This window comes from Zonotrichia leucophrys, chromosome 10 (genome assembly GCF_028769735.1).
Source record: "Zonotrichia leucophrys gambelii isolate GWCS_2022_RI chromosome 10, RI_Zleu_2.0, whole genome shotgun sequence".
In the NCBI taxonomy this organism is placed as follows: Eukaryota; Metazoa; Chordata; class Aves; order Passeriformes; family Passerellidae; genus Zonotrichia; species Zonotrichia leucophrys.
Genome location: NC_088180.1, coordinates 19,288,017 through 19,312,895, shown reverse-complemented (window position 1 = coordinate 19,312,895; position 24,879 = coordinate 19,288,017). Strand labels below are relative to the sequence as shown.

Sequence of the window (24,879 nt, the reverse complement as noted above, 5' to 3'; positions counted from 1 at the left end):
GCCCTGCACTGAAAAATTCACTGAAACCTGCACTGGAAAATTCACTGAAAAATTCACTGAACCTGCACTGAAAAATTCACTGAAACCTGCACTGAAAAATTCACTGAAAAATTCACTGAAAAATGCACTGAGCCCTGCACTGAAAAATTCACTGAAACCTGCACTGGAAAATTCACTGGAAAATGCACTGAGCCCTGCACTGAAAAATTCACTGGAACCTGCACTGGAAAATTCACTGAAAAATTCACTGGAAAATGCACTGAGCCCTGCACTGAAAATTGCACTGAAAAATGCACTGAGCCCTGCCCTGCCCAGCTGAGTGTGACCACAGCAGCTCCACCAGCACACGCTCAGGGCAGAGCTGAATTGGGCTCAGCACGACTGAAGCTCTGAGGAACAAAACCCTCCAGCCCCAAGGGAGGCTTTGGGCTGGGGCTCCATCCCATTAAATGGAACAGCTTGGCCAAATCAAATTCATTTCTCAGTGAATTCCTCAACAAGTCATTGCTTAGCTGGGATTTGGGGCTCCACTCCATAACAATGTTTGGCAACATTCTTGTCCCACAAGTCATTCCTCAGCTGGGGTTTGGGGCTCCACTCCATAACAATGGAAGATCTTGACCAAATCAAATTAATTTCTCAATGAATTCCTCAACAAGTCACTCCTCAGCTGGGATTGGATGATTTGGGGCTCCACTCCACAAAAATGGAACAGCTTGGCCAAAACAAATTCATTTGATTCCTCAGCTGGGATTGGATGTTGATTTGGGGCTCCACTCCACAAAAATGGAACATTTTGTCCAAATCAAGCACTCATTGCCTCAGCTGGGATTATGGGGCTCCACTCCATAAAATGGAACACTTGGCCAAAACAAATTAATTTAAAATTCCTCAAAGTCTCTGTGGATTGATGATTTGGGGCTCCACTCCACAAAAATGGAACATTTTGTCCCACAGGCCATTGCTCAGCTGGGATCTGATGGAGTCGGGCCCTCAGGAGTGAGTGAATCCCAGAAATGTGGAATTTTCTGAGCTGGGAGGGAGCCACGAGGATCACAGGCCTTGCCCAGGGCATCCCACACTGGCACCCTGGGCAATGCCAGCATTCCCTGCCCACACCCTCTGCAGGTGGAATCTGCCCTGAAATCCCACCTAAACCTCCCAGTCAGCTTTGTGCCAATTCCCTGGATGAACCTGCAACGCTCCTGACTAAAGAGTGGAATTCCAAAGGAGAATTTGCCCGGGTAGAGGGGACACAGAACCAGAAATGCCAAAAAAAAATCCCAAATAAACCAACTGCACTCCTGCAAGGCTTCGGGCTGCAGACAGAGCAGGGTGTGCTCTGCTGCCAGAATTATAAAATCTGCACTAAATATGGGATGGGGGAATCAGATTCCACCAGCCAAGGGAAATTCTCCAAGAGGAGAAAAACCCCTCTCCCCAGGCTTGAACTTTAGAAGCTCAGCTCCTCTCCTGTTTCTGTAACTGTGGAGAAAATAATGCCATTGGTGTCCAAACCATAGAGGGGAAAAAAGAAAAGGAAAGAAACTCACATGACAAATGCACAGGTGTAAAATCTTCAGCATCCATAAAAATGAACTGAAGCTCCTTGTTTTTCTTAATTTTTTTTTCTCTTTTGTCTTTTTTTTTTTTTTCTTATTTTTACCAGCGAGGCCATCTTAGGTTTATATACAAAAGTAAAACTGAAAATAGACTATTTTTTTTTTTTGTTCTCTGTACACATAAATTTTTTTTTCCCCTTTTTTTAAAAAAAAAGGAAAAAAAAAAAAAAACAAAAACCACCTTGTCTTTTTTTTTTTTGTGTGTGTGTTTTTTTTTTTTTTTTCTTCCCAAGAACAGAAAGGAAAACCGAGCACGAAGATTTCCTCTGTCCCCAAACCCACCCACCCAAAAAAAAAAAAAAAAAAAAAAAAAAAAATATATATATATATAGAAAGGGATCAGTCCAAGGAGATAATATCTGGGATGATACCAAAGATTGAGGCCGTGTCCGTGCTGCTCCTGCCGGGCACGGCGTGCCCGTGGCTGGCTGAGGACACCAGGCTGCTGCTGCTGCCGCTGCTGCTGCCGCCGTTGGTGGCGGCCACGGAGGAGCCGCCGCCGCCGCCGCCCGCGTTCAGCTGCTCCAGGAACATCTGCGACGACGCGTACGGGAAAAAGCGCGAGTGCAAAAGCTCCTGATCGTCCGAGGCCGACACGGCGGCGGCGGCGGCGGCGAGCAGGGAGGTGTTGTAATGCTGCGGGGAGGGAACGGGGAAAGGTCGGGTTGGGCGGGAAATAAAGGGTTAAAATTCGGGTTGTGCAGCAGGAGGTAAAGGGTTAAAATTCGGGTTTTTGCAGGAAATAAAGGGGTTAAAGTTCGGGTTGGGCGGCAGGAGGTAAAGGGGTTAAAATTCGGGTTTTGCAGGAAATAAGGGGTTAAAATTCGGGTTGTGCGGCAGCAGGTAAAGGGTTAAAATTCGGGTTTTGCAGGAAATAAAGGGGTTAAAGTTCGGGTTGGGCGGCAGCAGGTAAAGGGGTAAAATTTGGGTTTTTGCGGGAAATAAAGGGGTTAAAATTCAGGTTTTTCGCGAAATAAAGGGGTTAAAATTCGGGTTTTGCAGGAAATAAAAGGGTTAAAGTTCGGGTTTTGCAGGAAATAAAGGGGTTAAAATTCGGGTTTTGCAGCAGGAGATTAAGGGGTTAAAATTCAGCGCTTGCAGCAGAAATAAAGGGGTTAAAATTCGGGTTTTGCAGCAGGAAATAAGGGGTTAAAATTCGGGTTGTGCAGCAGGAAATAAAGGGTTAAAATTCGAGTTTTGCAGGAAATAAAGGGTTAAAGTTCGGGTTGGGCGGCAGCAGGTAAAGGGGTAAAATTTGGGTTTTGCGGGAAATAAAGGGGTTAAAATTCCCGTTTTGCAGCAGGAGATAAAGGGGTTAAAATTTGGGTTGTGCGGCAGGAGATAAAGGGTTAAAATTCGGGTTTTGCAGGAAATAAAGGGGTTAAAATTCAGGCTTTACAGCAGGAGATAAAAGGGTTAAAATTCGGGTTTTGAAGCAGGAAATAAAGGGTTAAAATTCAGGTTTTGCAGGAGATAAAGGGGTTAAAATTCGGGTTTTGTGGGAAATAAAGGGGTTAAATTCGGGCTGTGCAGCAGGAAATAATGGGTTAAAATTCAGGTTTTGCAGCAGGAGGTAAAGGGGTTAAAATTCGGGTTTTGCAGGAAATAAAGGGGTCAAAGTTCAGGTTTTGCAGGAGGAAATAAAGGGTTAAAATTCGAGTTTTGCAGGAAATAAAGGGGTTAAAGTTTGGGTTGTGCAGCAGGAGGTAAAGGGTTAAAATTCGGGTTTTGCAGCAGGAAATAATGGGTTAAAATTCGGGTTTTGCAGCAGGAGATAAAGGGTTTAGTTAAAATTCAGGTTTTGCAGGAAATAAAGGGGTTAAAATTCGGGTTTTGCAGGAAATAAATGGGTTAAAATTCCCGTTTTGCAGCAGGAGATAAAGGGGTTAAAATTTGGGTTTTGCGGGAAATAAAGGGGTTAAAGTTCGGGTTTTGCAGGAAATAAGGGGTTAAAATTTGGGTTTTGTGGGAAATGAAGGGGTTAAAATTCAGGTTGTGCAGGAAATAAAGGGTTAAAATTCAGGTTTTGAAGCAGGAAATAAAGGGGTTTTGTCAAGGGGAGGCTTTGACAGTTTGGGTTTCACAGCAGCCCAGGCAGTGGGACAGGAAATGGATTTTTAGCTCTGTGGTCCCCCAGTTTTGAAGCCAAAAGGAATTGGGGATGCTGGGGTTACAAATGTGGTTTGTAAACCCAAAGCCCACAGACCAGACCAGCAGGGAGGGAATGGGATCAGAGAGCCCAAAGCAGGAAAAAGGGTGAGCAGGAATGGGATCACAGCACCCAAAACAGGAAAAGGACAAGCAGGAATGGGATCAGAGAGCCCCAGCCAGGAAAAAGGGTGAGCAGCAGCATTTTGGGGCTAAAAACAACAGGTTATGTGTCAGATTTGCACTCGGGGCAGCAGAAAAAAAGAGATTTCTGTCAAGGTGAGGCTTTGACAGTTCTGGCTTTCACAGCAGCCCGGGCAGTGGGACATGAAATGGATTTTTAGCTCTGTGGTGCAGGAGCCTGAGCAGATCCACTGAAACACAACCTCCTGAGGGGAACCCTGCCCTCAGGGATCCCTCCCACCATGGCTGAACATCCCAAAGCTCCCAAAGACTCCTCCACAACCACAGCAGCATTCCTTGGATCAGGATCATTCTCAGGTTCTGGATGTTCAGCCACATTTCCTGACCCAAGTTCCCAGTGCAGGCTCTGCTCTCCATGAGGGCAGCAAAGCGTCCCTCAGCTTTCAGGGCAATTTTAGTGCAATTTCCCTCCCTGGGAAGGCAGGGAGACATCACAGCTCCCTTTATTTGGAGGAAAAGGGATCAAACTGCACCTTCATTCCACAATGAAGTGGCTGCTGAGTTTGAAATTTTAAAACTGCCCAAATGTTTATTTTTGCTGTGCCTCATCCCACACCTGTGTTCAGAAAATGCTGCTGCTGCTTCCCACACAGCAAATCCTGCTTGGAAAAGTGTTTGCCACAGGATTTGGTTCTCTCTGACTTACCTGATTGTCACCTGACAGGAAAGGGAAGAAATCTAAACCTGCCAAAGAGATAAAAAACAAAATTCAGCTCCTCAAAACAGCCCCTATCCATTTTGTCACCACTTACTTTGAAATAAACCAGCCCAACACTGACGACACTCCAAATTCTCTTTGCCACCAGAGATATTAACCTCATTATTTTTATTTTACAATTAAATGAGTGCCTGGAGAGCTGTGCAGGAGGTGCCAGAACTCACCTTGCAGGTCGTAAGGCATGGGTGTCATGTGGAATGGATGCCTGTAGTCCTGGATGAGCGATGTGTTGATGTAGCTGGTGTCCACAGCAGGAAGGCTTGGGGTTCTTGACACAGGAGAAGCTTGGTGGGGTAAATTTAAAATGCTGGAAGAGAAAAAAAAAAAAAGCTTGTTAAAAGCATAAAATACACTCTTGGTTTATTGCTGTCCCATCAGGGGATGCTTGTTTGCTGATTTTCAAATTGAATTTCAATTCAAAACACGTTCTGAGCTTCCTGGAGGATGTGCAGCCATTCCAAAGCTGCATCACACACTCCCCAAGCTTCTCCTCACAGAATCCCATCAGGAACATCCCCTCAGCCCAGCACAGCTGGAATTTGGGAGAGCAAAGTTCAGTCCCAAACAGCAGAAACGCTGCGGGGATCTCTGGAAATGCGTTACAGGAGTTTTCAACAAGGACAGGACAATCCTGAAGGAACACTGAACCCAAACCCCACAGGGGCCTGTGTGACCCCACAAGCTGGGAAAGGCCGTGAGGGGCTGGAAGGGTCCCTGAGTGCTTCCATCCCACAGGATTGATGCAAACCAGGAGCTGTTTCCAGCCCAGCTGTTTCCAGCTGTTTCCTCCCCATTCCCACTGCCCTGCTCTCCCTGCCGCCGCCTCCACATTGCCCACTGGGAGAAAAACGTCCCCAGATTTGCATAACCCACACTTCCGTGCCTTTTGCATCATTTCACACTCATTTTTTTTCAAATACAGCTGAAATATTCTGTGTTGCACGCTCAAAAGTTAGGATTCCATTTGCGCCAATTCACAAACAGCTGAAATATTTTATTATGCTGCACACTAAAAAACTGTGATTGCCCTTGCACAATTCACAAACACAACTGAAACATTTCCTGGTGCTCCACACTCAAAGCTGTGATTTCCCTATGCACCAATTCACAAACACAACTGAAAGATTTCATTGTGTTCCACAGTCAAAGCTGTGATTTCCTTTCCACCAATTCACAAACACAACAGAAATATTTCATTGTGTTCCACACTTAAATCTTTGATTCCCTTTACACCATTTCATAAACACAACTGAAATATTTGTGTTGCACACTTAAACCTTTGATTCCCCTTTGCACCAATTCACAAACACAACTGAAACATTTCCTGGTGCTCCACACTCAAAGCTGTGATTTCCCTATGCACCAATTCACAAACACAACAGAAATATTTCATTGTGTTCCACACTTAAAATCTTTGATTCTCTGTGAACCATTTCACAAACACAACAGAAATATTTCATTGTGTCCCACACTTAAATCTTTGATTCCCTTTACACCATTTCATGAACACAATTGAAATGTTTGCGTTGCACACTTAAATTTTGATTTCCTTTGCACCAATTCTCAACTGAAATATTTCCTTGTGTTGCACACTTAAATTTTGATTTCCTTTGCACCAATTCACAAACACAACAGAAATATTTCGTGGTGCTCCACACCCAAAGCTGTGACTTCTCTATGCACAATTTCACAAACACCACTGAAATATTTCCTTGTGTTGCACACTTAAATTTTGATTTCCTTTGCACCAATTCACAAACACAACAGAAATATTTCATTGTGTTCCACACTTAAATCTTGATTCTCTGTGCATCATTTCAAAAACACAATTGAAATGTTTGTGTTGCACACTTAAATCTTTGATTCCCTATGCACAATTCACAAACACAACAGAAATATTTCATTGTGTTCCACACTTAAATCTTTGATTCCCCTTTGCACCATTTCATGAACACAACAGAAATATTTGTGTTCCACACTTAAATCTTTGATTCCCTGTGCACCAATTCACAAACACAATTGAAATATTTGTGTTGCACACTTAAATTTTGATTTCCTTTGCACCATTTCATAAATACAACTGAAACATTTCGTGGTGCTCCACACTCAAAGCTGTGATTTCCCTATGCACCAATTCACAAACACAACAGAAATATTTCATTGTGTTCCACACTTAAATCTTTGATTCCCTTTGCACCAATTCACAAACACAACAGAAATATTTCATTGTGTTGCACACTTAAATCTTGATTCTCTGCGCATCATTTCAAAAACACAATTGAAATGTTTGTGTTGCACACTTAAACCTTTGATTCCCTTTACACCATTTCATGAACACAATTGAAATGTTTGTGTTGCACACTTAAATCTTTGATTCCCTTTACACCAATTCACAAACACAACTGAAATATTTGTGTTGCACACTTAAATTTTGATTTCCTTTACCCCAACTCACAACTGAAATATTCCATTTCACTCGAAGCTGTGATCCCAAGCCCAGAGCTGCCCCAGGAGGCTCCAGGCCAAGCCCAGAAGGTTCCAGAGCTGGCTCACTCTGGAGGCTCTGCCTGCCCTCAGGGCTGAGTGCTCACCCCTTGCTGTTCATGGGCGATGCTGGGGATATGGAGGGACAGCTCCTCTTGGCCGAAGGCTCCTCCTCCTCCTCGTCTGAGGAGCTGTCGATGGTCAGGTCGATCACTTCCACCTTCTTGTTTTTGTTGGATTGCTGGTGGGAGGACACCTGGTGCTCCAAGGAGGAGCTGATGCATCCTGCACAGAACCAACAACCAGTCACACCCACGGCTCGTTAAAAGTTTAACATTAAAATAAAAAATAATCACAGAATGTTGGCAGCTTTAAACACCACCAGCCCCAGACAGGTGTGACCCAATTAGCTGAACAGACATGATTAAAGCTATAAATGCATGTTTAAAAATGAGCATTTTGGGAGGTGAAGGAGCACAGGGGAAGGTGCCCTGTCGGATCTCAAGATCTCAGTCCTGAGATGCTGAGTCACCGAGACCCTGGGGGGGGCTCGGGAGTCCTGGAATGTTCCAGAAGTGTCTGGTGGCTGGACTTTGATCCTACACAGGAGACGACAAGGATGAGGGCTTCACCGGGTGAATGGTGAAGGGATTGGTTAATTAGAGAGTGAGACACAGGTTTAGGATTTATGTACAGGGGGTTTAGAGGAGTAAGATGGAGGAATTGGGGTGTGTCCTGTCCTCCTCCTTCTTCCTCCTCTCCTCCATCTTCTTTGGCCACGGTGGCACCTTTCTATTGGTTATTACTAAGAGTACACCGAGTTATAATAATAGATGGTATTGGGGAAAAATGATAAATATTGTACACATCACAAAGGGTATAAAGATACGTGGCTGCCCTGGAGGGCAGAGACTGTGTGCCATGGCTGACTGCTGAGCAGATCTCTGCTGGCTGAAAGAACATCTTTTAGATAAACAATTAATAAACATAAAACCAGAAAGAAGAACTGAAGCCTCTTCTCGTCCTTCGATACGCGGGCTGCCCCAAGGCCACCCCGGGCCTTTCCAGGCCCCTCAAACAGCCGAGATAACCGGACAGTGCCCTGCCCAGCCCAGCCCTGGCTCACCATCCACTCCGTTGTAGGATGCTGTCACCTCCTGCACCTCCTTCTTGGACCTCATGGGAGCCCAGGAGCCATCCTCCTTGAACTGGATTTCATCACAGTCCGTGCAGAACTTCAGGATTTCCATGAACAACCTGTCCATAAAAATATTTCACATCAGTCCCAAAAAAAGAGCTTTTTTCCCCTTTATTAGTCACAGGAAATCTGAATTTGTGGTGAAGCTTTTGCTGTTCTGTTCTTCTCTCACTGCCTCCTTGATGAAAAGGAATCACTGACAAAATTCGAGTATTACCTAAAATAAAAACCTGCAAAAATGAAGATTTTTATTCAAAAGTACCAACAGTGGAATCCTGCAGAACTCATGACACAGAACTCTCCATTTCCCAAAACAAAGGAATTCTGTGAACAAGAGTTGATCAAAAATCCTGACAAAACTTAACTGAGGAAACCTCTCTTAAACCTGAGGATTTAAGGCCTTGTGGAACTTCCTACCAAATGCTGAGCCTGAGAATCTCAATTTGCAGCCTCCTCTCCCACAGGCACGTCCTAAAATTTTAGGATCCTGGCAGCACATCAGTGCCAGTGGGAATTCCAGCTTCTGACCAGCCCCATTCATGTGGTTCTGCAGGGAAGAGCTTGGCTTTAATTAGAGCTTGGCTTTAATTAGCTCCCCCTTTCCCAGATTGGAGCATTTTCCACAAATAACTTTCTCTTTGGGATGCTCCAGTTAGATCAGACCCAACACCTGCACCTGGCAGCAGCAGGAGAAATAAGGGAAAGTGGGGTTTGCATTATTGCTGCTTTTTGGCTTTGCTGTTTTAGGCACAAACCCCAAGCAGGAGCCCCCAGCTCTCTGATCCAAGGCAGATTTATCCCTGGAAATCTGGGCCTGCAGGAGTCCAGATCAGCCTGAGTGTCTCTGGCAAGGCTCTAAAGGGATCCTGAGTGATCTCATCCTCCCTTAGCAAAATAAAACCCACATTCCCTGAAAGACTCCTCATTGATGAGGTGGTTTTTTAACATTTTGGGGTTTCCTGGGTGTTTTCAGCTTTGCTTTTGGGGTTTTTCTGTATGTGTTTCATCCATTTTTGGGCTTTGTTTTATATTGAGAGTATTCTCAATATAAAACAAAGAGAGTAGAAACCTCTACTTGTATATTGAGAGTATATTGAGAGTAGAAACCTCTACTTGTATATTGAGAGTATATTGAGAGTAGAAACCTCTACTTGTATATTGAGAGTATATTGAGAGTAGAAACCTCTACTTGTATATTGAGAGTATATTGAGAGTAGAAACCTCTACTTGTATATTGAGAGTATATTGAGTATATTGAGAGTAGAAACCTCTACTTGTATATTGAGAGTATATTGAGTATATTGAGAGTAGAAACCTCTACTTGTATATTGAGAGTATATTGAGTATATTGAGAGTAGAAACCTCTACTTGTATATTGAGAGTATATTGAGTATATTGAGAGTAGAAACCTCTACTTGTATATTGAGAGTATATTGAGTATATTGAGAGTAGAAACTCTATTGTATATTGAGGTATATTGAGTATATTGAGAGTAGAAACCTCTACTTATATATTGAGAGTATATTGAGTATATTGAGAGTAGAAACCTCTACTTGTATATTGAGAGTATATTGAGTATATTGAGAGTAGAAACCTCTACTTGTTGTCTCCCTCAATATAAAAAAGAAAACTTTCTCTCTTAAAGAAATTCAAATGCAACCCCAGAAATCCACCCTTGGCCCAGCCTGAGGTGAGGTTTATTTAATTTTTTTCGTGTTTTGCAAGCAGGCAGAGGCAGGGAATCAATCTGTGTGTGTCACTTTCTATAGATAGCAGCTCCCTGAGTGTGAAATCACACCCGAATTGTGCAGGCACCCACAGGGGTGGCACCATTGATCTGTCCTGTCTGTCACCAGCCCTGCCACATTTGCACAGCTGCCCCATTAAAAGGAAACACAACATGTGCTGTGTGCACCTAGCAAAGCTCAGGAATTCACTGAGAATTACTCTCATTGTTACCAAGCTGGGTTTGGAGGAGCAGAATCCTTGAGAATCAGGAATTCCTGACCAGCAGCAGCAAACCCAACACGGGGAGCTCCAAAAGGAGGGAAAAATCCACTTTTTCAGCCAGGAACATCCCTGTGGGCTCTGATTTCAGCTGCACTCACCCATCGATGATGAGGTGCTCGTAGGGAGCTTTCTTGTCACACACAGGGCACACCCAGGTGGGCTTTTTCTCGTTCATTTGGATGTACAGGGTGGCATCGAAGCACTGCAGGTGGGAGCAGGTCAGGGCCCTGCAGGGGATGGTCAGGCGCATCTTGCCAAGCTGCAAGAGGAAAAAAACAGGATTTTATTACCTTGGAGTTAAATTCACCATCAGGGCTCTCCTGCCTGAAAAGAGACAAGAGTCAGGTGGAGTTTTATTCCAGAAAGAACTCTCTGAAATCTGAGTTTTGTCACAGGCACAGTTCCCTCCTTCCTGTATGGCTGAAATGGCATAAAAGTGAATAAAAGTCATGTTTTGAATTATATTTGACCCAGGAAATATATATATAAATATATATATATATATAAATATATAAATATATATATATATATATATAAATATATAAATATATATAAAAATATATATAAATATATAAATAAATATATAAATATATATAAAAATATATATAAATAAATATACATAAATATATATATAAAAATATATAAAAATATATATATAAATAAATATATATAAATATATATTTAAATATATTTGACCCAGGAAGCTGAAGAATACATCCTGCCATATTCCTGTAACAAAATGCACTCAGCACCTGTAAACAGCAGTGTCCTGGATGGATCAAAACTAGAATTATTATATATATAAATAAATATATATAAATAAATATTTAAATATATTTGACCCAGGAAGCTGAAGAATACATCCTGCCATATTCCTGTAACAAAATGCACTCAGCACCTGTAAATAGCAGTGTCCTGGATGGATCAAAACTAGAATTATTATATATATAAATAAATATATATAAATATATATTTAAATATATTTGACCCAGGAAGCTGAAGAATACATCCTGCCATATTCCTGTAACAAAATGCACTCAGCACCTGTAAATAGCAGTGTCCTGGATGGATCAAAACCAGAATTATTATACATTATTCCATGTATTATATGGACCAAAACCAGAATTATCCTTCATTATCGTGAAAGCATCATTACACGGAAAGGAAAGCAGACAGCAAAAGGAATTTCACTTTAATCTGAAATAAAAATCACCTCACAAAACCCCAGCAGTTGCTCAAATGTTCTTGCTTTTTTTGGTCTTTTCTTGTTTTGTGTCCCTGCTCTGTGCACAGAGCTCAGCATCCCTGAATGTGAACCCAGACCCACCCACTAAAGCAGCACAGAATGTGAAAAATAGAAAATCCAAACCTGAATTTTCTAAATCAGGAGATGTGTTCCCACTGTGTTTATTTGGCTGAAACACCCACGAGGCTGCACCTGAGCAGCTCTGGCTGGGAATGGGATTTTGGGGACGTGGCTCAATCCAGCTGATGCTGAGCAGTACGAGGAGGAAGCCACAGGATGGCACCAGAATATCCCCAAACCCAAACAAAGCTCCTCTCACAGGCCACCGCTTCCTGCAGCCTGATGGTCAGGGCTTGGTTCTATTCCTTGAACTGAAACCTCGTTTATTTTCCTTTCCCCCGGCTCTCAGTCACTGTCACCCTGTCCCCAGGGATGGGAGGGGACACAGAATTCCCTGGGATACAGAATTCCCACAGGAGATGCTCTGGTGCAGGTGTTTGGCACCTCCTCCCCCAAATCCATGACCAAGCATGCTATTCCCATCCCAAAAATCACATCATTCCCATCCCAAAACCCCACATTATTCCCATCCCAAACCCCACATTATTCCCATCCCAAACCCCACATTATTCCCATCCCAAAATCACATTATTCCCATCCCAAAAATCACATTATTCCCATCCCAAAATCACATTATTCCCATCCCAAACCCCACATTATTCCCATCCCAAACCCCACATTATTCCCATCCCAAAATCACATTATTCCCATCCCAAAACCCCACATTATTCCCATCCCAAAATCACATTATTCCCATCCCAAAATCACATTATTCCCATCCCAAAATCACATTATTCCCATCCCAAACCTCACATTATTCCCATCCCAAAATCACATTATTCCCATCCCAAAATCCCATTATTCCCATCCCAAAAGCAATTCCCCCCTGCTCTGTGTGTGTCAGGAATTCTCATCTCCCAGCTGCTGGGGCAATGGCTCATTTCATTTTTGGGCACAGCTCAGGAGCATCACAGGGAAAACCTGGATGCTTCAAAAGGAAAATAAGGAAGGACAACAAACTCCCATCTACTGAGAGAAAAAAAGCTGATTAAAAACCAGGAAGATTCTCCCCAACATTTCAGTAGAAAATCTCTGCCTGTGATGTCCCTGAGGGAAAAAAAAACCCCAAAATTTAAAAACCATGAAGATTTTTCCCAAGGTTTTGGTAGAAAACCTCCACCTGTGATGCCCCTGAGGAAAAAGAAAACAGATTTAAAAAACAGGAAGATTTTTTTTCCAGGGTTTTGGTAAAAAATCTCTGCCTGTGATGGGATTTAACCACGCTCAGAGTTCCCAGGTTGGTGCTTTTTTCCCGTTTTTTGGCACTGAACCTCCTGGATCAGCTGTGCCACAAAAAACCAAAAAAAAGCAGGGATGCATCCCAAGTGTGGAAAAGCTGCATTCCCATCACTGGGACTGACTCCTGCCTGCTGGCAGCCAAAAAACACTGCATTAATTCCTTTTAGGAGCACACAAAACATTTCTATTTCCCTGTTACAAAACAGGAGTTCAGGATTTGTAAACAAAGCTGCAGAACCTCCAGTACCCCCCTGGATTTGGAATTTTCCTCCAGTTAAATATCTGGTCCTGCTGCAGGGCCTGGGGATTGATTTCTTTTCTATTTCTCTCTTTCAGAGGGAAAAATGAACAAGAATTTGAGTGTGCTCTGAAGTCCAGGCTCAGGGCAGCCCCTCTGGATCCTGAATGCCAAATTCCAAGGAAGATCTGAGCAGCTTGGAGGGCAAAATTAAAAACTAAAATTAAAATTAAAATTTAAGATTAAAACCAAAATTAAAATAAAATAAAATTAAAAAGAAACATTTTGTTTGAACAATTCCAGGACACTGCTTAGGCTTTAAATTCAGATTATTAAACCCAAGTGTGCATTTGCATAATTCTGGCAGGTGCTGCCTCCTTTGGCTGCTTTGAACATCAGATTCCCCCCTTTTCCCCCTTTTTGAGAGAGTTTTTATCAATCCAAGCCCAAGCTGCACTCTCAGAGGATGCAGTGACACATTAAATGTCTGCTTACATATATTTTGAGCAACATTTCCAAGCTAATGGAATATTCATTTTCCCAGGGGCATTTCAGAAGCTTTCCAGCAGAGACAGAGAATTTCAGCTGCTCTCTGTCCCCACAAAGTTACACCAGGTAAACACGAGGTAACTTCCACCACAACAGCCACATTTCCATCAGAATCACTTTTGAGGGAATAAAAAATCAACTTACTGGACAAAGCAGAGACACTCTTAGGCTGGTTGTTGCTATTTCACTGTCTGGATCAGCAGTTAGCTTCTCTTTAACTGGTATTTGAAAGAAGAAAAGGTTTATTTTAGGTTAATTCAAACATGAATTGGATGATAAAGAAATAAAATAAATCTGAAATGGCAGAGTAAACTTTGAATTCAAGACCCCTAAAAATGTGTTTATCCAGAAATGTCTTCACTCCTTTAAATGCAGCTTTGTACCTGACCATTATTTAATATCACATTAATTTCACTTCCAACTTCAAGCTAAACTTGTTAACAACTCTCACATGGAGAGGCACCACTGTAACCCCCCAAATCCTCATCAAGTGATTTCAAACTGAAAAGCAAATTGAGCAACAGGCAGTCAGCAGCACCCTGACAAAATCTGAGATTTAAATAACTGCAGTGAAACACTGAAGTCTTTAATTCCTGGAGTTTTTCATCCTCTATTTTTGTTTACAAGGGCTGTTTCATGAGCAGCCATTGGTAAAATGAACAACTCAGAGTCATTTTATTCCTGCTTTAAGGACTGGACCTACACCTTCATCCTCACCCTGCAGAGCAGCTGCCACCTGGAACTTTGTAGATTTTTGTGCATTTTGTGCATAAATCATCAAACTGCATTAGGACAAATTAATGCCCAGTATTATCATTTAGTGCTGGACTCATTTCTTCCCCTCTGGAGAAGGTACAGCACCTGATGTGAGCATTAATTAAAGAGTAATTTTATATGGATCAGGTGTTTCCCGCTCTTCCCAAAAACCAAACCCACAGCAGTTTTCACTGGTTTTATGCCACAAACTTGCACCAATTTGTTGTCAAAGGAAACAAAAAGGCAGCAAATTCATTCTGCAGTGAGGAAGGGCTCTGTGCTGGGCTCAGCCCACAGCTCTGAGAACAGAAACGCCCAGAACCAGGCCCAGAGGAGGCTTCAGCCCTCAGGTGCTGAATGCCCACTTCACTGTAAAACACTGCAAAACCTGTGCCATTCTGCACCATTTCTTAGTGCTGCACTCATTTCTTTCCTTCTGGAGAAGGTACAACCCCTGATGTGAGCATTAATTAAAGAGTAACACCAGTATCATGTGTTGGGATTTTCCCCTTTCCCTGAAAACCAAACCCGCAGCAGTTTGTGCTGATTTTATGCCACAAATTTCAACCAATTTGCTGTCAGAGGAGACAGAAAGGCAGCAAATTCACTCTGGAGAGAGGAGGGGCTCTGTGCTGGGCACTTTCCCAGGCTCACCCCACAACTTTGGGAACAGAAATGCTCGGTGGAGCTGCTCCTGCCCAGGCCCAGGCCTTCAGCCCACTGAACTGGAAAACACATTTATACCATTCTGCACCATTTTTTACTGCTGTACTCATTTCTCCCCTCTGGAGAAGGTACAACCCCTGATGTGAGCATTAATTAAAGAGTAACACCACTATCAGATGTTGGGATTTTCCCCTTTCCCTGAAAACCAAACCCGCAGCAGTTTGTGCTGATTTTATGCCACAAATTTCAACCAATTTGTTGTCAGAGGAGGCAGAAAGGCAGCAAATTCACTCTGCAGTGAGGAAGGGCTCTGTGCTGGGCACTTTCCCAGGCTCACCCCTCAACTTTGGGAACACAAAATGCTCGGTGGAGCTGCTCCTGCCCAGGCCCAGGCCCGGGGTGAGGCCTTCAGCCCCCTTCACTGTAAAACATTGTCAAACTTGTGCCATTCTGCACTATTTTTTAGTGCTGCACTCATTTCTTTCCTTCTGGAGAAGGTACAACCCCTGATGTGAGCATTAATTAAAGAGTAACACCAGTATCATGTGCTGGGATTTTCCCCTTTCCCTGAAAACCAAACCCGCAGCAGTTTGTGCTGATTTTATGACACAAACTTGCAGCAATTTCTTGTCAGAGGAAACAAAAAGGCAGCAAATTCACTCTGGAGAGAGGAGGGGCTCTGTGCTGGGCACTTTCCCAGGCTCACCCCACAACTTTGGGAACAGAAATGCTCGGTGGAGCTGCTCCTGCCCAGGCCCAGGCCCAGGGTGAGGCCTTCAGCCCCCTTCACTGTAAAACATTGTCAAACTTGTGCCATTCTGCACTATTTTTTAGGGCTGCACTAATTTTTCCCTTCTGTAGAAAGTCCAACCCCTGATGTGAGCATTAACTAAAGAGTAACACCACTATCAGATGTTGGGATTTTCCCCTTTCCCTGAAAACCAAACCCGCAGCAGTTTGTGCTGATTTTATGCCACAAACTTGCACCAATTCCTCCTCCCGAGGTACTGAATGCCCACTTGACTGCAGAGCACAGTTGTGCCATTCTGCACAAACAAAGCCAGGATGGCTGAGCTGAAAGAGATTCTCTTGCATTTTTCCCCTCACAGTGTCAACAGGGTTCCTGGACTGGCTCCTAGTGCAAACAAAGGCTCTGAGTCTTTGAATTGGAGCTGAACACAAAGAACACCACTATCACATTCCCAAAGCCCAGAGGGCTGTAGGAAGTCCAAAGCTTGGTTAGCACAGTCCTAATTCCAAATCTCCCCTCACAAAAGTGATTTTTTTTCCTTTTTTTACAGAAGGCCAGCAGACACTTACTCAGGGCTCTGGAGTGATCCGGGTTCCGGATTCCCTTGGCCCGCAACCGCTGCAGGAGCACCGTGGAGGAGAGCTGCTTCACCAGGTACACTGCCATGGAATAGTTCTGGAAAACACCACAAATGGTCAGGGAAAACCCAAAAACATCAGGGAAAACAGCAAAAACATCAGGGACAATCCTGTCTGCAGCATTTAACAGCTTGTTATGGGATTGCATGGAGGAGAGCTGCTTCACCAGGTACACTGCCATGGAATAGTTCTGGAAAACACCACAAAATGTCAGAGAAAACTCAAAAACAGCCAAGAAAATACCAAAGACATCCGCAAAATCTCCAAAAATATCGGCAAAAACCCCAAAAATATCAGGGAAAACCCTGTCTGCAGCACATAACATTTTGTTATGGCATTGCAGGGCACTGCTGAGGAGAGCTGCTTCACCAGATACACTGCCATGGAATAGTTCTGGAAAACACCACAAAATATCAGAGAAAACCCCAAAAACATCGGGGAAAACCCCAAAAACATCAGAGAAAATCCCAAAAACATCAGGGACAATCCTGTCTGCAGCAATTAACAGTTTGTTACGGGATTGCAGGGCACCGTGGAGGAGAGCTGCTTCAAATTTTATATTGATAATTCTCAGTACACTTGTATCAGTACACTGAATTTTATATGGACAACGTTCAGCATTATGCTTGTGTCAGTATATTTAATTTTATATGGATCATGTCCACCACTGCACTGGTGTCACTGTATTTAATTTTATATTGATAATATTCAGCACTGCACTTGTGTCAGTGGTTTAATTTTACACAGACAATGTTCAGCACTGCACTGGTGTCAGTATATTTAATTTTACATGGACAATGTTCAGCACTGCACTGGTGTCAGTATATTTAATTTTACACAGACAATGTTCAGCACTGCACTGGTGTCAGTGCATTTAAGGAAAGCTGTCAGGTCAAATATGATCAGAAGTTTTTCTTTTTTTCAATAAAAGCCTATTTTGTTTTCAAAATAGGAAAAGAAGCAGCGATGCCTTTTCCCAAGATGCATCTCCTGCAATATCTGGAAGCACTGGCCATCTTTTTCTTCTCTTCCTGCACTCAATTGTCCCTGAAATGTGAATTTCATCACCAAAGCAGCTCAGAGGCAGAACCCAACTCAGGTGAACCTTCCCTCATGGAATGAACTCTTCCTGCCATGGAGCCCAAATTCCTGGGATTTCTGAAGCTCTCATTTCTCTTATAATCTCCAGAAAAATCAGGTTATAAATGTCTTTCTAAAAATGTGACTCAGCAGTAACACCTCTCATCCCCCAGAATGGAAAGGACCAAATCCGTGTTCTCACATTAGGGTACATCAATTATTTTTTGATTTGAACATTGGCTAAACCTGGAGCTGCATTCATACAATTTAAATTGGAAAATAAAAGGCTTCCCTCAGCAAGTGCCACACGTTTCCACTTTAAAAAAATCCCTGCAATTGTGACATCTCCCATCCTTTATTTAGGATCTGAAGGCAGGCTCTCAGTGATATATCTCACCACAAAATCACACCAATTGGAGCAGCATCAGAAACACCACATTTTAAATATTTTATTCTCACAATGAACGCTTCTCACATCGTTAAAAACCACTACTGCCTTAACTTGTTTGTTTAATGCCTCAATTAGGAGAGGAGTTAGAAAAATGCTAATTAACGCTGTGAAATTATTTACCGACAGCTTGAATCTACAAAGGCAGGAACTTGCCCAAGGCATCTTGTACAGAAGGCTCTTGAAACAGATTGTGTAAAAATCACACTGAGGGCTCCAGCAAAGGTAGGGAGCACAGTTGGGACCAGAACTGACTCTTGAGGGAAGGGGGAGAGGGAAACTCAGATTTTGTGCTACACAGGAACAGCCAAATATAAAATAATTCCTCACATTTCACTGTCAAAGTCTCAAAGAATCAAATCAGGAAAGGTTGTGTCTTAAAGAATCTATTTAGTAAGGATTGTGTCTTAAGGAATCTGTTTAGGAGGGATTGTTCTTTATAGAATTCCAGGATGGTCTGGGTTGGAAAGGATCTTAAATCCCATCCCCTTCCACCCAGGGACACCTTCCCTGTCCCAGGCTGCTCCAACCCTGTCCTACAATTCTGGATCTAATGCTTATTTATGCCACAAGTTCCCCAAAATGTTCTTTATAACTGATTAATCTGTGAAACCTGAGAACCAGCCAGTTCCCAGGGGACTGACTCAAACTTGGGGCACTTCTTGTCCCTAAATCCTGAATTGTGAATCCCTCAGAGCAGCATCTGGGACCCACCCACCTGCAGCTCAGCATGCAAACCCAAGCAGGCAGACTGGGAACTGCTTCCTTCTGATACCTGCATTAGATATCTCATTAAATAAAAGAGGATTTTTTTGGAGCAGAATCAGCCAGCCATCATCTGAATGGAGATTGTTTTCTGCTCCACAAGAAATCCACCCCGAAATCCCACCCTGGTGTTTCAGAGCTGCCCATTCATTGTCCCTGACTGGAGTGTAAGCATTTTTCCACGCTGGGCTTTGCACGCTGACAAATTCTTGGCCAAAGTTTCACCTCAGGACAATTCTGGGCACTTCTAAAAACAGGCTGGGGGCAGTGGCAGCAGCACACGGTGCCTCTGGAATGCCCACCCAGCAGCTTTGGTGCCAGCACTGAAAGCAGCTCAGTAATTCATGGCTGATTTACTGCAGCCACTTTGTGCAGCATGTTCCAGATTTCATCAGCGATTTTCTGACACCGCTTGTGACCTCCTCCCCACAGACACAAAAATTATTAAAAATGAGGTTTTAAATGTAGAGGATAAGGAGAGCAGCTGGGAGAAATGCAGAGAAGGTCAATGGAATCAGCTGGGCTGGGCTGTGTCCACACTCACAGCTCCAAAGGGCCGCTCGGGGCTCGATGGCACCCGCGCTCCTTGCAAGTCCAAGCCCAGCTTTGCCAAGTGCCCGCAGTCAGGAAGAGCTTCAAAGTCTGAAGTGTGGCCAAATCAACAAACAAAAGGCTTAGAGGATGCCTTGATGTGGGATCTCAGCCCCTCAGGACTGAGGTGTCACCGAGAGCACCCTTGGGGGGCTCGGGAGTCCTGGAATGTTCCAGAAGTGTCTGGTGGCTGCACTTTGATCCTACACAGGAGACGACACCTGTATGAGGACAGGAGGGTTTCACCGGGTGAATGGTGAAGGGATAAGTTAATTAGAGGGTGAAACACAGGGTTTAGGATTTCTGTACAGGGGGGTTTAGAGAAGTAAGATGGAGGAATTGGGGCGTGTCCTGTCCTTCTTCTTCTTCTTCTTCTCCTCCATCTTCTGTGGTGATGGTGGCACTTTGGGATTGGTCATTACTAAAAGTGCACCGGGCAATAAGGGTAAAAGGTATTGGGGAAAAATGATAAATATTGTACACGTAACCATGGGTATAAAGATAGGTGACCGCCCGGAGGGCAGCACAGTGTGCTCATGGCTGGCTGCTGAGCAGAGCTCTGTCGGGCCGAGAGAAAATCTTTTAGATAAACAATTAATAAACATAAAAACCGAAAGAAGAACTGAAGCCTCTTCTCGTCCTTTGATACGCGGCTGCCCCAAGGCCACCCCGGGCCTTTCCAGGCCCTCCAAACAGCCGAAAACCGGACACCTTGATCTCTTTATCTGGCCCTCCCGGAGTCACAAAGATGAGGAGGGAGAGATCCCACCCCAAGGTGAGGGGGGATCTGAGGGAGCACATCCCGGAATTCCAGCTGGACAAGTGCAGCTGTGGCATTTCCTGAAAAATCCTTTCTTTAGGATCTTTTCTGCTGAGAAGCTGGGAGGCCTCAGGAACAGAATGTAAACATTGATTATCTGCTGCTGTGGAATGCAACAGGTGGGTCTGGGATTGGCTCATGTGGTTGTTTCTAATTAATGGCCAATCACAGTCAGCTGGCTCCGACTCTTTGAGACACAAGCTTTTGTTATCATTCCTTCTTTTTCTATTCTTAGCCAGCCTTCTGGTGAAATCCTTTCTTTTATTCTTTTAGTATAGTTTTAATATAATATATATCACAAAATAATAAATCACCCTTGTGAAAGGTGGAGTCACATCCTCAGCTCTTCCCTCCCCCAGACCCCTGTGAGCACCACCACAGACCAGGACACCCGTGGGCAGCCCAGCAAGGATTTTCTGCCCAGGATTATCCCTAAATCAGCCAGGAGAGACCCCAGGGGCACTCACCCTGCCAATCTCTGCAGTCCAGGACACCACAATGGTGTTGGGGACCGTGGTGGACAGGCGCACGAGTGAGGTAATGTTGATTGGTCGGCTGGGGCGCTTTGGTTCCACACCGTTTTTGGTTGGTGGCAGGTAGCCCTGAAAAGCAAAATTTCAGCTCTCAGATAAAAGAATCCCGCAGGGCTTTTTGCCTCCTGTCCCTCCCAATGCACCTGGAGCAGGCTCTGTGCTTAATTCAAAGAGAGAAGGATCACACAATAAAATCTGGAGCGTTTCAGAAGCTCTTTCTCCTGATGGAAATTCAAAATCCTAACCCTGCCCACAGAAAATTAAAGGGAACTTTGCCACCCCTCCTGTCCCAGCAAAACTAAACAGAAACCCCCAAACTTTGGACCAGAGTTTCCAAAATTCAACCATTTTTTCTCTGCTCATGTTAGTATTACTAAATTTACGGTCTTTAAAAGGGGTTTTTAACTTCCATATGAACTTCTAGATCTACAGGCTAAAACAAATCACTTGATCTTTTCTGTTCATTCCAATGCTCCAGAATGTGAGAACAAAGATTGGGGTAAATTTTCAGGCAGGTAATTCCTAATAGTGCACCCCAAAATGAGTACTAAAAGGAGATTTAATTCCTAATAGTGCACCCCAAAATGAGTACTAAAAGGAGATTTAATTCCTAATAGTGCACCCCAAAATGAGTACTAAAAAGGAGATTTAATTCCTAATAGTGCACCCCAAAATGAGTACTAAAAAGGAGATTTAATTCCTAATAGTGCACCCCAAAATGAGTACTAAAAGGAGATTTAATTCCTAATAGTGCACCCCAAAATGAGTACTAAAAGGAGATTTAATTCCTAATAGTGCACCCCGAGTACTAAAAAGGAGATTTAATTCCTAATAGTGCACCCCAAAATGAGTACTAAAAAGGAGATTAATTCCCAATAGTGCACCCAAAATGAGTGCTAAAAAGGAGATTTAATTCCTAATAGTGCACCCAAAACGAGTACTAAAAGGGGATTTAATTCCTAATAGTGCACCCAAAATGAGTACTAAAAAGGGATTTAATTCCTAATAGTGCACCCCAAAATGAGTACTAAAAGGGGATTTAATTCCCATAGTGCATCCCAGAATGAGAACTAAAAGGAGATTTAATTCCTAATAGTGCACCCCAAAATGAGTACTAAAAGGGGATTTAATTCCCAATAGTGCACCCAAAATGAGTACTAAAAGGAGATTTAATTCCTAATAGTGCACCCCAAAATGAGTACTAAAAGGAGATTTAATTCCCAATAGTGCACCCCAAAATGAGTACTAAAAGGAGATTTAATTCCTAATAGTGCACCCCAAAATGAGTACTAAAAAGGAGATTTAATTCCTAATAGTGCATCCCAGAATGAGTACTAAAAAGGAGATTTAATTCCTAATAGTGCACCCCAAAATGAGTACTAAAAGGAGATTTAATTCCTAATAGTGTATCCCAGAATGAGTACTAAAAAGGAGATTTAATTCCTAGTAGTGCACCCCAAAACAAGCACTAAAAGGAGATTTAATTCCTAATAGTGCACCCCAGAATGAGTACTAAAAGGAGATTTAATTCCTAATAGTGCACCCCAAAATGATACTAAAAGGAGATTTAATTCCTAATAGTGCACCCCGAGTACTAAAAAGGAGATTTAATTCCTAATAGTGCACCCCAAAATGAGTACTAAAAAGGAGATTTAATTCCTAATAGTGCACCCCAAAATGAGTACTAAAAAGGAGATTTAATTCCCAATAGTGCACCCCAAAATGAGTACTAAAAAGGAGATTTAATTCCTAATAGTGCACCCCAAAATGAGTACTAAAAAGGAGATTTAATTCCTAATAGTGCACCCCAAAACGAGTACTAAAAAGGAGATTTAATTCCCAATAGTGCACCCCAAAATGAGTACTAAAAAGGAGATTTAATTCCTAATAGTGCACCCCAAAATGAGTACTAAAAAGGAGATTTAATTCCTAATAGTGCACCCCAAAATGAGTACTAAAAGGAGATTTCACTTACTGGAAGGCTGCATGGTTTCCCATTGACTTTCACACACAGATTGGGTGGGAAGTGATCTTCTTGTGGACAACTGGTTTCTGATAAACAAAACCTAAAAAGCAAAGAGCTGCCATCACCTTTCACTTTCACAGTGATTTAAAGACCATCTCTCCCCAGAAGGAACTGTATTTTCCACTGAGCTCTGAAATCTTGACAGATCTTGCAGATCTTGGAATATCCATGCTAAGAAAAACAAACCCTCCCTGCCCATGGATTTTCCAACCCCAGGACATGGAATGGCCAAAGTGGAGTTACAGGAAGGATTTCACTGACAAGAAAATCAACCAGGATGAGGAAAATCAGCTTTTTTCCACCCAGCAATTCCCAACCTGCTGATAAATCCTAAAAACCAACAGGCAACAAAACCCCCTACCTTAGCTGGACCTGTACTGTGAAGTCACATTTGGTCCCAGAAATATCCCTGGAAACAAAAGAAAATGGATTAAAATTTCCTGCAGTTCACAAGATTCCTCAGTACTGCAATACAGATTCCTCAGGAGTTTGCTGGAAGTTCAATTTATGGAAAACACTTCATTTTTTACACAAAAAATGGAAAATTCACACTTTCAGGTGTGTATAATGCACACCAGACTTTGCTGCTCCTGCTCAAACCACCACTCTCAAGAGAGCTTAAAAGGAAGAGTTTTTATTTTCTGAGGTAAATAAATGAATTTGTGTCTGAGCTCTATTTTTGTGGGGGTTTTTGTTTGAGGTTTTTAGTTGTTTTTGGTGGGTTTTTTTGGGGGGGAGTTTTGGGGAGGTTTTCTTTGTTTGTTTGGTTTTTTGGGGTTTTTTTTGGTTGGTTGGTTTTGTTTTGGGGTTTTTTTTCTGTTTTTTGGGGGAGTTGTTTGTTTTGGGTTTTGGTGTTTTTTTGGGTTTTGTTTTGGCTTTTTTTTTGTTTTTGGGGGTTTTTTGTTTGTTTGTTTGGTTTTGTTTGTTTTGGGGGTTATGTGTTTTATGAGTTGTTTTTGTGGGCTCTTTTTTGCTTTTTTTTGGTTTTTTTGTATATCAGAAAGAAAATTGTGATGGGCCACCATAAAGCCACAACTCTATAACAAATTAACAGAGAAACTGGTGGCAAGGAGGAGCTGCAGGAAGCAGAATTCTGGATTTGGGGTGGGTTATTTGGATTTCAGGGCTGCTGAGAGGATTTGGGGTGGGTTATTTGGATTTCAGGGCTGCTCAGTGGGTTTGGGGTGGGTTATCTGCATTTCAGGGCTGCTGAGTGGGGCTATGGAAGGCTGGGTGGGTTTGGGGTGGGTTATTTGCATTTTAGGGCTGCTCAGTGGGGTTGGGGTGGGTTATTTGGATTTCAGGGCTGCTCAGTGGGGTTGGGGTGGGTTATTTGGATTTTAGGGCTGCTGAGTGGGCTATGGAAGGCTGGGTGGGTTTGGGGTGGGTTATTTGGATTTCAGGGCTGGGTGGGTTATTTGGATTTCAGGGCTGCTGAGTGGGGCTATGGAGGGCTGGGGGGGTTTGGGGTGGGTTATTTGGATTTCAGGGCTGCTCAGTGGGTTTGGGATGGGTTATTTGGATTTCAGGGCTGAGTGGGGTTGGGGTGGGTTATTTGCATTTCAGGGCTGGTGGGTTTGGGTGGGTTATTTGGATTTCAGGGCTGCTGAACGGGGCTATGGAAGGTTGGGGTGGGTTATTTGGATTTCAGGGCTGCTCAGTGGGGTTGGGGTGGATTATCTGGATTTCAGGGCTGGGTGGGTTTGGGGTGGGTTATCTGCATTTCAGGGCTGCTCAGTGGGGTTGGGGTGGGTTATTTGGATTTCAGGGCTGCTCAGTGGGGTTGGGGTGGGTTATTTGGATTTCAGGGCTGCTCAGTGGGTTTGGGGTGGGTTATTTGGATTTCAGGGCTGCTGAGTGGGGCTATGGAAAAAGCTGGGTGGGTTATTTGGATTTCAGGGCTGCTCAGTGGGTTTGGGGTGGGTTATTTGGATTTCAGGGCTGGGTGGGTTTGGGGTGGGTTATTTGCATTTCAGGGCTGTGAGTGGGGCTGTGGAAGGCTGGGTGAGGTTGGGGTGGGTTATTTGGA

At 43.3% G+C, this 24,879-nt stretch overlaps 1 protein-coding gene across 1 annotated transcript in view; it reads right to left on the bottom strand.

Annotated features, from left to right (window-relative positions):
* Window positions 1-1,961: 1,961 nt before the first annotated feature.
* The window catches only part of PIAS1 (protein inhibitor of activated STAT 1), a 68,737-nt gene continuing 45,819 nt past the window's right edge, over window positions 1,962-24,879 (bottom strand). The window contains exons 4-14 of the mRNA XM_064722383.1: window positions 23,212-23,259; window positions 22,800-22,890; window positions 20,759-20,893; window positions 16,519-16,624; window positions 13,921-13,994; window positions 10,483-10,643; window positions 8,303-8,433; window positions 7,284-7,461; window positions 4,857-4,999; window positions 4,621-4,658; window positions 1,962-2,258 (exon numbers count right to left, since the gene is read on the bottom strand). Of these exons, the coding sequence (XP_064578453.1) occupies window positions 1,962-2,258; window positions 4,621-4,658; window positions 4,857-4,999; window positions 7,284-7,461; window positions 8,303-8,433; window positions 10,483-10,643; window positions 13,921-13,994; window positions 16,519-16,624; window positions 20,759-20,893; window positions 22,800-22,890; window positions 23,212-23,259 (1,402 nt within the window). The remainder of the gene's footprint in view (window positions 2,259-4,620; window positions 4,659-4,856; window positions 5,000-7,283; window positions 7,462-8,302; window positions 8,434-10,482; window positions 10,644-13,920; window positions 13,995-16,518; window positions 16,625-20,758; window positions 20,894-22,799; window positions 22,891-23,211; window positions 23,260-24,879) is intronic.